Here is a 17,025-nt window from a genome sequence, read left to right on the forward strand (position 1 = left end):
TGCATAAAATTATTTTACAGTTTTTATAAACTGAAAATTAAATACATGCCAAGCTACTGTATTACAAATGTTCTTCACATGCACACACAAAATAAATTGTACGAACAGAGAAAGAGATGCTGGTAAATAAAGCTGACTGATGGATTTCCAGTGACATAATGTACTATAAGCACACATAATAATAAATCCATAAATCTAGTCAAACTCTCTATTTGCTAAACTATTCAGAGTGCGTGCACTTTGTAACCCGTGATATATCTACCAAATTAAAAGACCCTTACATTTAATAGAACTTAATCAAACAAAGTAAAAGTTTACTTCTGCGTGGCATGCAGAATTACTGGCCATTAATCTATGATTTTCCAAACACAGCTAGAATTATAGTATTGCTATATAAATTGCTATATAGAAACCCATAACAAGAAAATATATAGGAAAACTCAAAAGGCAAACAAAAGGCTGCCAATCAATGCATTGGTGTTTGTTTTTTACCAAATGCGAAATCTCACAGCTGTTCAAGAGAAGTCACCATCTTCTTTCAAACGGCTAAAAGTATACCGTAACATCATGCTAACTATTTATATGGAGTCACCAAGGATACATTTAGAAAAACATTTTTTATCATAGTTTGTTCTTACTGTCTTTGAAACATTTCACTAATTAGAAAATGTTTAACACATTAACCTGCTACCTAGGGCTGTGCGATATGACCAAAATCTCATATCCCGATATTAAGACATCTATCGTCCGATAACGATATAAATCACAAAAATGTAACATTTTCTGTAAATTCTGTGAATCTCGGGCAGCTCGACTTGTGGGAAGTGTTTCCAGCTGCGCGTCATGTAGCTGGAGTCGAGTGTTTTAACCGATGCATGAAACGATACATTTTTAGACATAAGTTGTAACGGCCGCCGTTTTCTTTGTGAGTATTTATTAAACGGCGTGCTGCGGGGAAAAGCCTGTTCTAATGTTTGAGTCTAAGGTTTATTTTTTAGCACCTGGCGGCTCTTTTTTTACTTCTCATCCATAAATAATCTGCTTTTTCACGTGGTTCAGTTTATTTTGAAAAGTCTCAACAGGATCTTGAGCTTTATTGTGAAAGGTTCATGTGGAACATAAACAAGCGGACACGCGATGGTTTTACCGTGGTTGTTGCTAACCACAACGCATAAAAACAGGCGCTTGTCCGTCCATAGTGTGGTTATATAAAATATAAGAGAAAGAGAGAAGTTTAAGAAATTAATATAGCCACTACAGTGACCATCAAAACGATGAAAAAATATTGCCGTAAACAGTTTATTTTGCGACACCACGAAACAAACGATAGCGTAAAATGAAATGATAGACGTTTTTATATTTCATCCGATATATATCGTTATATTGAACAGCCCTACTGCTACCTATTATCCACACCACTCAAACCACTCAGTTTACCAATTAATGTAATCATACTGTTGGGTATATGTAGTGTTATGACCCAAGATCATGTGGATCATATGTGTGTGTGTGTTTGTGTGACTCCTCCCACCAGAGGATGGCTGTGGGGTTTTTCTCTCTTCCCTCGCTCTCAGCTGTGGAAATGGGCGTGTCTTAATGGAGATGGGTGTGTATTAATGGAGACCAGTGCCTGCTGAGTGGTTGGATTGAGTTCATTCCTGTTCCGGGATTGGATAATTGGTTGATCAACCAGTACTTAACCACCACTCCTGGCCTCCACCACCCAACAAACAGTCTGGGTTTGTGATTGTTACTTTGAGTGTCTCTGACTGAAAACTTAGCAAATTAGTATATTAGTAAGTATAAATGCACTAAGTAAATCTTACCCCTGCTCGTGTTGTCATTGTGAGATTGTTGGAATGTTAGTATTGATTATTCTGCTCAAGCTGCACAGAGTAATCAGCATTTCTACTGACTCTTGTTTAACCGATTTGGGTTTTTGAATCAAGTAGAGTCTGAGATGTCATTTAAAGTTAAGAAAGTAACTCTGCGTTATACTTTTAAATTCAATGAAAATTGCATTTAGATGCCGGTGGATAACTTGTCCATGTGTGACATTCTGGTATTTAATGCTTAGGAAGTAAATAAAGAGTTTCTTTTTTTAAATTCATGTAATGACTGTAAAGGATTTAATTTCACATTGTGTGACTCTGTTGTGTGCTTGATAATAAGGAACTAAGGCAATTAAGCCTTATCATCTGTGTCGGGAAGCACTGTGTACACTAATCTTTTGTTTGCATATAGTGTGTGTGTTTGTGTGTATGAGAGAGAGAGAGCGAAAGCAAAAGAGAAAAGGGGGGATATGAATATATTCTTGGCTATGTTGTTTTCACATGTGCATTTGTTTGACTCAGGCGTGACTCAAGCATGTCCAGTAAGTGCTTGTTTGTGTATTGTGAGTTTTCTAGAGCATTGGTCCTCATGGATCAGTACAACGCACAATGCCTGTTAAACACTACTATTCTTGTATTCATCTCAAAGTTTATTTGCCCTCACGAGAATCAGGAATAACTCACCTACATATATCTATATGCCGTACACGAATGTATGCATTTTAATATATGTCTTTGAGTGTGTTTGTGTGCATTTAATGTCTCCTAGTTTAATTTATATACAGAATGTAAGTGTGTGATTTTGTAAGTTGGAGGCAAGAGAACTCTGTCAGTGAAGCAAAAACAATGCTTGTTAGAATAATTCTCCATTTGCCTTATTGCCTTTTGTAACAAACCTGCTAAGAACACCTACCTATTGATAATCTGCTCCAAACACAACGCATCAGACAACAGACAACCCTACACAAAATACACACAACACACGTATAGAGTAACTGCAATGACAATAGAATACAACTAGCACTATCAGAAATACAAAAACAAACTGTTATTAAAAAAAATCCTTGATGCTTATTGCTATAACACTACACAAAACGTTTTTGCTTGAACTGCTTGAAAATAAAATGTATTTGAACACATCCATCAAATTACTGCTTATCCATTTATTGTTGGAAGGGCTGGAGTACAAATAAAAGTATTCTGAAGGGCACGGAGGAAGCAAACTTTGCAGAGTTCGATACACAATCAATACCCAATCTTAAAAAGTCAAAGAAAACGGGTTGTTAATGTGTAGGTTTTGCAAACTCTTTGCACAGTTGGACAAAGAAAAAAACAATAACAACACTGAAGACCTCTGCCTTTTGTGGATAAGCAGTAGGAATTCCTTGGAAGCTCATAAACCAGAGCTGGATGATCCATGTTTTTTTTTATCCACACCCAACACTTAAGCATAAGTTAGAAACTTCTAGGAAGTTGTCTTAACAGATTAATTTAGTGCAAGACAGATATTGTGAGTTGCACAAGCTGGACTAGTGGTTCAGTCTCTTTAATTTATGCATTATGACCTGATCACCACTTATGCTAGCTTTCCTCTTTAACCTTACTGGCACCTAGAGAGATTACTTTTTGTCTGTAGGCATTATTGATTGGATTAACAATTTCAGCCTTGATATTCTGAGACATTACCCTATATAGTCCTGTAAGTCAGTGATGTATGCCAAGATTCCCACAGAGACTGCTCCAAGATTCCCCTGAGAAGTTCCGTGCCTTTCAGCAGAGATGCCTTTAGCCGTTCACTGAATTCAGGCATGCATGAGTGTAGTACAGGACATTGTGGTTATCAAACTATCAGCAAGGCTTGGAGTGATCATATTTTCATTTAGGTGAATAGCACAGCTGGCTTCATGCATTCTCAAAAGCTGCGATCAGTGGTTATGTATGAACCATGTTTTAAACATATAATCAAATATCGGCATCAGTGATCGTAAACAAGTAATATTACACTATAGGGAAAGACGGACAAAGCAAGTTCATGTGCTGGGTCACTGTTGGTTCATTATGGCTGTCCATGGTTTGTTCCCCCCAAAAATTCAGTCTTATATACTTAAACTACAATGCAAAAGGTAGAACAAATTTTATGTTTTGATTACAGCATACATTTTTTACTAATGAATGCTTTTTATCGTTGGTGTCAAAATCAAACCCTTGTCAAAAATAAGAGCTGATTTGTCTCTGTGTGTGTTTCTTCGACCAGGCTGTTGTTACACATGATGGTCAACCTCTTTAGCTGGACACAGGATGCCATTACTCACACTACAGTTATGGAATTACTAATTGATGAAAACTGAAAATAGAAAACAATATGTTCCACACATATTTGTGAGAAAACACCCACACATGCAGCACTCAATTAGGAATTCACATCCACATACTCCAGGGACATGCACTCACCTCTCTTCTCACCTACACACCCATACAGTGCAAGCACAGCACAAGAAACCAGGAAGTGCCTCATTGCTCACATTGCGACACTCACACACACAGCTACGTGGGTAAGCACACACTTGTGTGTTCATGCACACACTGAGAGATGTTGAGCTCATTAAGAGATTCTCAGAGGGCAGCCAAGAAAGACAGGCTACTGTGGGAACCAGGAATCTGCCACTCTACTGACCTAAACATGCACATCTATTATGTACAGGAAATAAAACAACAGAAGAAAACAATATGATGCTTTATTCTGATGAGGGACCATACACCACTGATAGGTAGTTCCACATTGATTTGAACATTTTTTTTTAACTTTTTTTGATACTTTATCCTAGAATTGATGATTTTAGTGTCTTTTTGCCAGGCTTTGGCAAATTTCTAATGGCTTTGGTCATGACTGGTTAGTTTTATGACATTTATAGGAAAGCATGCATTACGGGAAAATAAAGAAACATCTACAAGTAGTTGTTCAACATTATCCACTCCTGTATGCGCACTATATTTCACACTCATACAAATGTAAACTTAATTCTGTTAAAGCAGGTTGATTGTTTCAGCTAGCTCAAAATACTGCTTCCACAAAGTGCTGTTGTTGTTTCACTTGGACTGTTCAACCTATAACTAGCTTCACTTTTTACAGTTTGACTTGTACAAGTTAATGAGTAAAGATTGCTTCAGTTTTCATGTCAAGGCTCCCAGGGGGATCTGTACACACATACCCAAGTTGCCCTCATGCTAGCACACACACACACACTAAAACACTGGGCACGTCTCCATCTGCTAAAACATAATCCCCCTTCATCTGATGCTAAGCCAAAAGATGGAAGGATGAGGAGGTAAACAGAGGATGAGACAGGGAGACAGAACAAAGCAGAGAAAAGCTAAAGATAACAATCCTCTTTGCCCTATTTACCTTTGACCTCTGGCTATTAATCCGACGCAATGTGTCTGAAGAGATTTTGACATTTTGAGGCAAATAATTAGTTTATGTTTGTTAATTTGAACATTTTAACACGCAGACCTGAAGTTTTAATCACCAGTTTTTAGTCAGTTTTAAGCTTTGTAACAAAGCTTTGACTGTTTATGCAAGCTTGCATGCAACTTAAACTTAAGAGAATTGTGCATTAATACAAGCACCTAAAAAGATGCAATAGTTTCATGGAGGCACTCAGCCACTAAAAGAGACAGTTTCTAAGTTTCTTTCCTTCCTTTGATTGTCTCTGGACTACTTTCAGGAAAATACAGCCCAGAGCGAGAACAGATACACCTTTTTGTGTGTCCGGTCTTTAGAAATCATGAAGGCTGCCACATTTCGAGACTTAATGATGAATACATGCAAAACCTAAAAACCTATCTGACTAAACAAACTCAAGTTCAAGTTACTCTCTATTTTTTCACCTTGTAAAAACACATTGTCTGACCTCATTTGGATCACCTCTGACCTCATTACTATACTGTATGTGATCATTCTCAGATGTAACACAGACTCTCTTTTGACTACTTTTTATGGCTTCTTTGTTTTCTTTTTGCCCTTTACATCCTTTTTTGAATTTCCATTCCATCCCTTTTTTCACTTTTTATGTTATATCATGATAAGCTAAGCAAGTTTGTTATTTATATGAGTATGAGTCTAGTCAGACAGCAAACAAGAAAGACTTGCATTTTTTCTTAGCCTCACTCTTATATACACATGCATGCAGAGTCACAAAAACACGCATTCATGGTTATATTATGAAGACCACACCAATTCTCAGAAACCCTAGCCTAATTGGCCCAAACCAGAAACTGTGGGTGTGTGTCTGAAAGAGAAAGAAGTGGATTGTAGTTACAGAGTTTCCCAATTTGACTAGTTTCTTGGTATGACTGTGCAGGATTACCAGATATGGGTAGCTGAAAACAGCATCGTCATTACACCACAGTGGGTGCAGCATTAGAGCACGCAGCTGATACACACACACACACACACACACACACACACATATCTATCTAGGGGCAATTGTGGCTCAAGAGTTGGGAGTTCGCATTGTAATCGGAAGGTTGCCGGTTCGAGCCCCGTCTTGAACAGTCTCGGTCGTTGTGTCCTTGGGCAAGACACTTCACGTGTTGCCTACTGGTGGTGGTCAGAGGGCCCGGTGGCGCTAGTGTCCGGCAGCCTCGCCTCTGTCAGTGCGCCCCAGGGTGGCTGTGGCTGCAATGTAGCTGCCATCACCAATGGGTGGATGACTGGTTGTTTAACCTCCTAAGACCTGAACTCTTCCACAGCATGCATTTTTAATTTCTCTTTGATATTTGGGCATATTGGGGCCCGATGAACGTAAAAACAAAGAATTGCCAGATTTTTTTTTTTACCTTATTTTTGTTTTTATGAAAAATCAGAGCCACATATGAGGATATTCGTTTCAAATTTTGATAGAACAGTAGCAGTATAATGTCCTCGTAAGTGGATATCAGGCACTTGTAGAGCAACATTGAGTATTTTGGTCTAAATAACCCAAAATGTGATGTCCACATATGTGGACACCAGATCCTAGGAGGTTAAAGGAATGACAACAGTCTAGTCCTTAGGGACTAGAAAAGCGCTATACAAATACAGGCCATTTACCATCTATCTATCTATCTATCTATCTATCTATCTATCTATCTATCTATCTATCTATCTATCTATCTATCTATCTATCTATCTATCTATCTATCTATCTATCTATCTATCTATCTATCTATCTATCTATCTATCTATCTATCTATCTATCTATCTATCTATCTATCTATCTATCTATCTATCTATCTATCTGTGCAGTTCCTCCATTCTGCCAGCAATCACAATCATCTACCCACATTCACAAAGAACTGCAATAGACATTTGGCCCCGGCATGACCCCATTATATACATCAAGCCAAGCCCCAATCTGGGATTACATGATGAGACAGAAGCGCAGCCTTAATCTGCAGAGGAACTGTGGGAGAAGTCTACCCTTAAAAATATTTTGGTTCACATGTGATTTTGTTTTTGAAAATATTTATTTAACAGAAAATTAATAAGATAGAAATGTTTAAAATGATAAACTTAAAAATAGAGGCTCTAACATGCAAATATTACTAACTATAGTATTCCTAAATATATCTAAAATTTTCAGAAGGCTAATAGTGGATCACCTCTCTTGGACCAGTAACAAAACAGTGGCGTTCAATGGGTTATAATCATTCATTCATAAGTCATTCATTCCTGAGCCATGTTTCATTTTGCTACCACTGAAGACATCCTGGTAAACCAAGGGTGAAATCAACATTCACTGTGGACCATCGAGTGAATGTTAAGCTAAAATCATTGTTTGGAATATTCAGACTTTAAGGCCGAAGTGTTGCTTCACCAGGCTCAGAACTATGCAGAGCTTTGCTCCAAGTAGCTTCCAAAGTTTCAACAGGCCTGTCAGTGTTTAAGATTAAATCAACAGATTAAGCGGATAGCCCACTGCACCCATAAACAAAGACACACAAGAGACATTAGTTCTACAGCACATCCATACAATGCATGCTTGCTTTAGCAAAAAAAAAAAATTTACTTAGGCTGACACTTAACACAGGCATGAAACACAAGTGAAAAGACAATACCTGCTAATGTAACTGCATTTTAATCTATGTTTGTAGTCTAGATAGAAACTAATGACACAGATTATCATTATTTTAAAATTCATGGTAATTCAGTTGCATCAACATGGCTAGTTGGTCTCAGCTGTCTATGTTTTTACATATGAGCAACTTATGTTCACATAAGATCCAAATATTGCTACCATGTTATTACATTCTTGGCAGGTTAAAGTTTTAATACCATAAGAAGATTTCATGTCTCTGTGCGCATGTGTGCGTGTCCATACACATTGTGTATGACAACAACCGATCTCTATGTATACAGTACTTACAAATTCACTCCCGTGGTGCATATGCCTTTGAAGCTCAGCAGGGTAGTCTAATAGCTTTTAATTTTAATTAAATTTCTCTCCCTATTAATAACCTATATAATTCCCTAAGTGGTTTCAAGTTTTAGAGGTGCTGCATTAGTCATTAGCCAATTGCTCAGTAATGGGTAGGCTTTCTGCTGACTCAACAGAAACCCGAAGTTGGCAAGTTCATCTTATAAAGTCTAAATAACTCTGATAATTTTTGTGACTATGCACATGAACATGGTGCAAAAGAAATGAAAGCAAACAAGACATGCTAACAGTATTTGTGTGACCAGGGAAAAAGTGATAAAAACAACAGTGATTCGCAATTAGTCAAGTCAGAAACACACTCATATGATATTTTACGGTGGTGGTTAGATCACTGTTAGGGAGTGATTCCAAACAGTTCATTTCCAGATTTATCACATGTGCTGTGTTATCTTAGATGGGTCGCAACACCTCATTTTGAATTACAGAAAATATATGACATTAACATCGCTCAGGCAGAGCAAAGTGATGTTGTCACTGCCAAGTGATGAAACGTTTCTCACACTGAAAAACACAACATAGATGCTCAGGTCCAGCTTTCCTTACCCAGATGATCATGCATGCATTGCACAATGCTGTGACTTACTGTGACTGCTTGGTTAAAACTTGTGTAACAGATCTCATCCCCTGGATTTACTTGTATCTCATATTTCGTCAGCATGATTCAACATTTAAGACCTGAGGAAAGTAAATTTCCCAGTAAGTCCTGGACAAGTTCATGACACGTTTCCTTTTATGTAACTGGTGACACCCCCCATTTCCTCTGGATTTTCTAAAAAAAATAAAAATTAAAGAAAAAATTTGCGTTTGCTCATTTCCTCATTCCATTTTCCAAAGTGTGTTTTAACAATCAGGTACTTAATTACAATAATCAGAAAGCAAAAGATGGATCAATAGAAAGAATAGATACGAAGAAAACTTTACATACATTTTATCGATGTTTCTTTTGAAAGGTTTTCTTTCTTTCTTTCTTTTTCTTTTTCTTTTTTTTTTTGAATTATCCTGTATAACTTTACACCCAAGCATCTCACCCGCACACCCACAGCAAGCTGGACGCTCACACACGGTGCGCACGCGCCACTCATTTGGCAAAGTTTGACGCCCCAACTTTAAAAGTGCAGATGCATTAGAAACTGGAAAACTATGCGGGATATTTCTCAGTGGCAGAATAGATTTTTTTTTAGTTGTTCCACAGAGATAAGACGTCCGGCGCCTACAGTCTCCAGTCTGACCGTGAGCGTGGCTATATTACCCTCCACCTGCGCTAAGCTATTTCAGAGTTTTGCACTTGGTACGCCTGTGCGCGCATAACTTTTTAAAGAAAGCAAAGACTTCCATATTTTTTGGCACTTTGGAACAAGACGGGGCATAGAGTGCGTCAGACTTCAAGCGTTGGAATCAACAAGTGATTCCAATTTACGGGTAAAGGAGAGAGCTACTCAAAGCTCGCAGTTATTGCAAACGTTAATGGAAAGCTTTAGATAACTTTTGAAGTACATCATTTTTCGCTTAAGCCACTAGAAGACGAAGAGGACATTTACTCATTTTTACCGCTGTCGTTTTTTTAACCTAGCATCATTCTCAGCAACATGAGAGGACCGGTGTTTTTCCACATGTGGACGGTTCTAATTTTGGGAACTTTAACAGGAGTCGTGAGGGCTCAGGTCTCTACGACCAAAGTGATGAGGGGCAACAACAGAAGAGACGGTGAGATCACCTTTTTTAAACTTTCTTTAGCTTTAATATCGATGTAGCTGTAATAACATGTTTTGTGGTGCACAGTGTGTACGTGGATTTGTGTGCAAACGACTGACTTGGTGGTGAAAGTTAAGTGATCTAAAAATGAGCGATGGAGAAACAGGAAGCGCATAAATTCCGTTGAATAACAATTGAAATTTTTGAAAATGAAATAAAGAACGGGCATCACTTTGTCCCACTGGGTGTTAAACACCTTTTGTAGCATAATTATCATGCATCTCTACATAATTTAAGATAAGGTCTTCAGATTCTCAGAGTCTCGTGGCTGTATAAATTTCTGGATGTGTGCCATGCTTACTTTGCGCTCGTGCCTGAGGGCAAAGTCGTGGTGAAGTAGCGCTGAGTACCACGCGCGCACACCCAAACAGCTGCAGCGTTGCTTTTGGCTGGAAAGCATGAAAATACCTCTGTATTAGGTTCTGACCTGGATAGCTGCCCCTGAGGCCTGTTTGACTAAACTCTCTCCTGTGTGAGTGTAGAAAACACAAGGTTGCATGGGGAGCTCAGCCATGAATGAAAGTCTGACACAATAAAACCCTATTAGACACGTCTTAAACTATCTTTAGTTTATTATTATTATTGTTGTTGTTGTTGTTGTTGTTGTTAGCTTTTTTCATCATTTCCAATTTTATGAATCATCTCAACCAAACCTGTCAACAAAACGGTCAGTATTTGAGTTTTATCATTTGAATCCAACAGTGTAACATCCACCCGAAGGACGTTTCATTGTACCCCGTTAGATAAATGCATGTATTTACGGCAAACATCACAATAGCCATTGCAGAGCTGTAGCAGCATTATGAGGACAAGCAGACTGAATAGAAAAGTGATGGAAGAAATGGTGCAGATTAAAAGTTGGTGCTTTAAAAAGACAGCAGCTGCATCAGATCTTTTTGGGCGAGGTTCAAAATAGCAGCAGGATGAAAAGTGTTTGTTCCCTCACAGAACAGGAAAAGAAACGGTATTAGCTGCAAAGATCAGAAGAAGGCAGCGTTAACACTGGAGTAAGTTTTCACAATACTGTTAAAATCTGTGTTTTTAATACGTGTTCCAACTTTTTTCTTTTTACAGCTCTGTAGAAAATCTCCCTTGGTGGTTGCTATTGTTGCTATTGTTTTCAAGTTTTATGTTACTGAAGTCTGTCTCAGACTGCAATTGTAAACACAGTTGTTCTACTCTTTTAGTATTCCAGACACAGTATTTAATAATAGTCTTTGACCTTCATGACCTCTAATAATATATTTACAGTTATTTTCTAACAAGCATTTATAACAGCTGATAAATGAAAATTAAAAAAATAAAGAAACAGGAGGAACACCCTCCAAACGTACTATCAGCGTCAGCATATTTGTTGAAACACCACAAACACAAGAACGAGCTGATATGAGTTAAGTAGAGCCTTGTGGTGACATTAAAACAAGATTATTTTTAAAATGCACTGTCATATTATCTCTGTAAGAACATATGAATAAATTCACATACAAACTGTTACGGAAATCCTTTTCATCTGTTGAAAAGAAAAACAACATCATCCATTACATTGGATTTTTAAGTCACAAACGACTGGTAACAGTATCAGTCTTAAAGTTCCTACATCAGTCGAACTCCAGACATCATTGTACATTATACTGTTATTTATGCTCTTGTCCTTCTTGAAATTTTTTGACAATAACATAGCTAACCATTGAATGGTCTTGGGGAACTTTTCAGCTTTAATCCTTGTCCAGGGAGGTTTGCTGCAATACCTCAAGTTTCAAACACAGAAATTATGATACCAGCATATCATGTTTACAATAAAAGATTTTTCTCACTTATATCTGCTTTAAAATGGGTTAATGAAGCAAATCCAGCGCTGCTTTAGAGGTCCCTATATACTTTTTGCAACAGCTTTGTATTGTTACAACTATTAAATGAACAAAGTCAGGATAAAAAGTTTGAAGCTTAAAAATCAGTCCCACAAGTCAACACATACAACACATGCATGCGAGATTATTCATAAATTGGTAAATTGTTTTTTTCTCCCACAAACTTGTTTTACTCTAACATTTAAAAAATAGCTGTTATACTAGAGTCTCATTGTTTCCCATGTATTGTAATCCAAACTCCTTAGTCACTAAAACAACAGCGTCTTATCAGTCTAACTTTTTTTACACACTCACACTCAATGAGATGAGGTCAGCCATTCGATAAGAGAGCCTCTTGACACAGTTGTCAAACCATCCGTATTTTCTAATAATACCAAATCAGACCGATATGATCAAAGTGAAGTCGAGTCACGTGGAACCGAAGCTGCTGTCCAGTCAGCCTGATTGCAAGATGTTTAGATTCAACAGCTCTTTAATCCATTGCAGAGTCTTAAAATAATACACTGCTACAAAGTTATCTTTACTTGTGTGTTTGTGTCTAGTTTTTGCCAAAACAACCAGCTTATGTGGAATATGAGAGCTTAGTTCTGTTATTTGATTGACTGTAGCTGATTAGAGTTGTTTCCAACCTAAAGCTGATAGGGCCTCCACAGCTTTCTTTCATCCATTAACCATTGCGAATGTGCTCATATGTGCGTATTTGTGTGTAAATGTTCTGACAGAATGTCTTAGCTCATTTCAAGGAATTCCCGCCAAGGTTTTGTTTTATTTTCCTCCCGTGTTTGTTCAGCATTTTTCTCATTCTTTTTGCCTGCTATTGAAGTGAGTCTACGTGTGCTTTAAAGGGGTTTGGGTGGTGTGGAGATGGGGGGGGGGGGGGGGGGGGGATTAGCCAGGGAGACGGCGTATTTTTGTAGAGAAGGAAACACAAAAATACACATGTAAACACATACAACAAAATAAACACTATTTGGCCTTTCTGCTCAGAGGAATTTGTCATCTCCACTGAAAAGACCAGATGACCCAAATACAATAAAAACTAATACACAAGCACAAACATATACACAGACTCGGCTACTACCATCGAAAACATCATAAAATATCACAGATGTTCAACTATTTCCCATACTGCTTATATTCTGTGAACCGCTCTACTATTGCTCAAGATATTTATTATTATAATAACAATTTACAACAACTTGTTAATATGCAGGACTAATAATACAGCGAAATGTTGAGCAACTGATGGTAAAGGTGACTGCTCTGCTCTGGTTTTTAACAGAGGTATAACTTAACTAGGGGCGATCGTGGCTCAAGAGTTGGCCGTTTGTCTTGTAATCGGAAGGTTGCCAGTTCGAGCCCCGGCTTGGACAGTCTCGGTCGTTGTGTCCTTGGGCAAGACACTTCACCCGTTCCCTACTGGTGGTCAGAGGGCCTGGTGGCGCCAGTCTCTGATGAATACTTCGCCTCTCAGTATTCATCTCAGAGAAATGATATCCTTAGGTATTGAGAATGCAGCAGATGGATGCAAAGCCCATCCGACATCACATAGAATTGCATATGATAGAATGGCATAGATTCAACAATGTATTGGAAGCATCCGTCAGAGATTTTAGTCAATGTTGACGTGACAGCATCACACGATTTGTTGCCTGCAGATCCATGATGATCCCCTCCTGTTCCACCACATGCCAAAGGTGCTCTATTGGATTGAGATCTAGTGACTGTGGAGGTTGTTTGAGTACAGTGAACTTATTGTCACATTCAAGAAACCAATTTGAGATTATTTAGGCTGATTCATATGGTGCGTTAACCTGCAGAATAGATACACTGTGGTCATAAATGGATGGACAGGGTCAGCAGCAGTACCCAGGTACGGTGTTACTCAGCTGGTACTGAGCAAAGTCCCCTAAGCGTGCCAAGAAAATATCCTCCACACCGTTACACCATTGATTGAAGGCAGGATGGATTCATGCTTTCATGTTGTTTATGTCAATTGCTGAACCCGTCGTCTGAATTGAGATTCATAATTTTTTCAATATCTTATTATCCTATTATTTAGTGAGCCCATGCAAATTGGAGCCTCATTTTCCAGTTGTAGCTGACAGGAGTGGCACCCTCTGTGGTCTTAAGTTGCTGTAGTTTATCGGCTGTAGTCCTTATGCTCTTCTGCATATATTGATTCCAATGAGTGGCTATCTAAGTAACTGTTGCCTTCCTATGAGTTCAAAGCAGCCGGGTTTTTCTCCTCAGACATCAACATGGTGTTTACTCCTAGAGAACCGCTGCTCACTGGATATTCTTTCTTTTTCAGATGTTTCTCTGTAAACCTTAGAGATGGTTGATTTTAACTTCAGCAGGTCGTCTAAATCATGTGTACATGGTGTGTGTGTGTGTGTAGATATGTTGTGTATATGTGGAAAAACAGAAAAAATGAGAGGGACATTTGGTGAAATATTAATCTTTTTAATACACCATCAACAATCCTTGTGAGACTCCTCATATCATAGCCTAAAATTTATTTTCCGCGTAAAATAAAACTGCTGACGTCAGCTGTAATGAAAATGTCAAAATGGTAATTTTAAGTTATTTACTCCATATATATTATATTAAGATTTCTCCTTGTAATATTACATTTATTAGTGCAGCTGGGCTAATCTAAATGTACCATGGTGTGTTTAGCTACTTAGCATACTGAAGTCTAAGGCAGACAATATGTGACTTTGAGAGAATGCGGTAAAGTGAAATTCTCTAGCGATATAAGAGCACTGATATCTTCTTTTTAACTGTTTGCTTCAGGATTAAAGTTACACTTTGAAGCTTAATATGATAGCATATTACATATTCAGGGGGCTTGTATTATACTGCATTTGTACACTCTTGTCCCCTTTGCTTGCATGTAATCCTCAAAGGAGACAAAAAGGGCCTGAAAAGCACAGGCAGAGGCTATGATGGACACTTTTCCTTGTTTTTAACAGTCACTTTAGCTCTTTGTATGTTATACATGCAGCCAATTGAAAGACTAACAACAACAGAAGTGTGACTTGCCCACAGATTGGTTGTTTGTAACACTGCCCCCTGGTGACACTAAACAGTTGTAACATGTGGATGATTTGCCAAAGCACAACTATGTTTGAGCCATTAGCACGAACACTAACATGCACCACATACAGAGTTATTATACTTGGAGTATGAAAAATAGAGAGTAACCATAATTGCAGTGATAACCAGCTCTCTACTAGCAACAGGTTAGACATACAGGTTTCTCTGTTTTTGTCATAAAACCATCATTTAGTCATGGAGTGCAACGGGTCACTTTGGCGGACAGAGATTAAAAATTACGCATCTTGTATTGAGCACAATATTTTTTTTTTATGAAGAGTCGTGGCATATCCTTCTGAATCCTTCTCTTTCTTCCAATAATTCTTATCTTTGCCGTCCTCTCAGTGCCGTCTTATCAGTCTGCGCCTCGCTACATATCACTTCATCTCTGCAGATCCTCCTCTTTCAATCTCTCTCTTTCTCATGTCTGTCTCTATCTCTCAGCCTTCACCCATCTGTTTCAGCTGTTTTTAATCAAAAGCTATTTCACCCCGTTGGCTCTGTTGGCAAATACAATGTGACAAACAGTGTCACAGACAGGCATACTAAGACAAAACAGAGACACCTGCACAAGGATAACACATTTAGTCAAATGTATTCTATCAGACACTATGGATGCACTTGATAGACCTTTATTTACCTTTGTATACTGAAAAAAGGGCATAGATTATGAGAAAAAAGCAAAAAGCCACAAGCTCCACAGCAATTCATTTAGATATTGGTACAGATAATGTCCTCACCTGTTTGCATTATCAATAACTGTGATGTCCTGCGGGCCCTCAGTGTGTATGAGTGCTCAGTGTGGCCAGGGACACACAGCACAGACACACAGAGGCACAATCACACTCCCATCAAAACAGTCTTGTGGATTGGTGCACCGCTGGACTTGTAATACACTCGTGGAAACCCTGTGAAGAACAGTTCAAAGTAGAGATTCATGTTTGACTAAACAATTTCACCTCTGTATCCGTTGGTAGATGTCTTGGAGCTTTTCCAAATGTTCACATTCTTATGGAACTGTGTATTCCATTTTCCATTTCCTAGACCACTTTCGGCTTCTTTTTACTCGTGTTGGCTTAAAAGTTGAGATGCAAAGTTTGTACATACTTGACCTTCTTAAGCATCACTTGTGAAAATATATCCTCTCTAGTGTTCATTTACTAGCTATTGTGGAACTTTACATTAATATCTTCTCAAATCAAAATCATGTCTAAAAAAGCTATTTGGCAATTAGACTCAGATCAGGAATAGGATAGGAAGTAGGATAGGAGTCTAGATGCTGGTGGTGGTGAAGATGAAGATAGAGATGTGAAAGATTTCCCTTGTTGAATTTAGACATATGCTTCATCAGGATAGTGATGGAACCAAAATTCAGTGATTCTGTTTTGTGTGTTACATCACAATGTCACACCGACTTGTGATATCACACAAGCCTGGCGAAACTGAATAATGACAGGATGTAAATGGGTTCCAAATGTTTTTCTGGGACTATATTAAACACAGGGGTGACAGCAGGGAGGATTATGACTGAGGTTATTTGGAATTCATGAGTCACATTTCGGACACCCAACATGAAGCTACTCCCCACCCGCCCACCCAGGCTGAATCAAACACAATTACAGGATCTCCCTTTCAAGGGAATCCCCCAATAAACACTTTTCATCACGCACATACACACACACGCATGCTTTGCCACACACTTTGCATGAGCCAAAGTTACCCCACCTCTAAATGTTTGGCAGACGGTCTTTTCCTCCCCTGCACAGAAAAGAAAATAGGGCGGTGACCACTTGGACAGTGTAGTGGGAGAGGAGTGTGTGCTGTTTGTGTGGCGAGAGAGAGAGAGTAAGGGAGAGAAAGAGGCAAAGGGTGAAATGATGGCTTGAAAATTGAGTGGGTCTAGGTGTAGAGTCACGTATGATATGGTGCTCATATTTTAGGAGGAGGAAGCAAGGGCAGTGGGAGAGAAGTGGTAGTTTTAAAGGAAGCTTA

The 17,025-nt window shown here is 38.4% G+C and overlaps 1 protein-coding gene across 2 annotated transcripts in view; it reads left to right on the forward strand.

Annotated features, from left to right (window-relative positions):
* Nucleotides 1–9,418: 9,418 nt before the first annotated feature.
* Nucleotides 9,419–17,025, forward strand: part of pdgfd (platelet derived growth factor d) — a 54,970-nt gene continuing 47,363 nt past the window's right edge. Inside the window, exons 1-2 of one of the 2 annotated variants that reach the window (XM_080888788.1) lie at nucleotides 9,419–9,730; nucleotides 9,882–10,015. In XM_080888788.1, coding sequence (XP_080744914.1) covers nucleotides 9,898–10,015 — 118 coding nt within the window. In that variant the 5' untranslated portion in view covers nucleotides 9,419–9,730; nucleotides 9,882–9,897. Of the gene's footprint in view, nucleotides 10,016–17,025 lie in introns of both variants that reach the window. The other variant, XM_080888789.1, reaches the window with a different exon arrangement.

Source organism: Rhamphochromis sp. 'chilingali', assembly GCF_963969265.1.
Source record: "Rhamphochromis sp. 'chilingali' genome assembly, chromosome: 8".
Classification (NCBI taxonomy): domain Eukaryota; kingdom Metazoa; phylum Chordata; class Actinopteri; order Cichliformes; family Cichlidae; genus Rhamphochromis; species Rhamphochromis sp. 'chilingali'.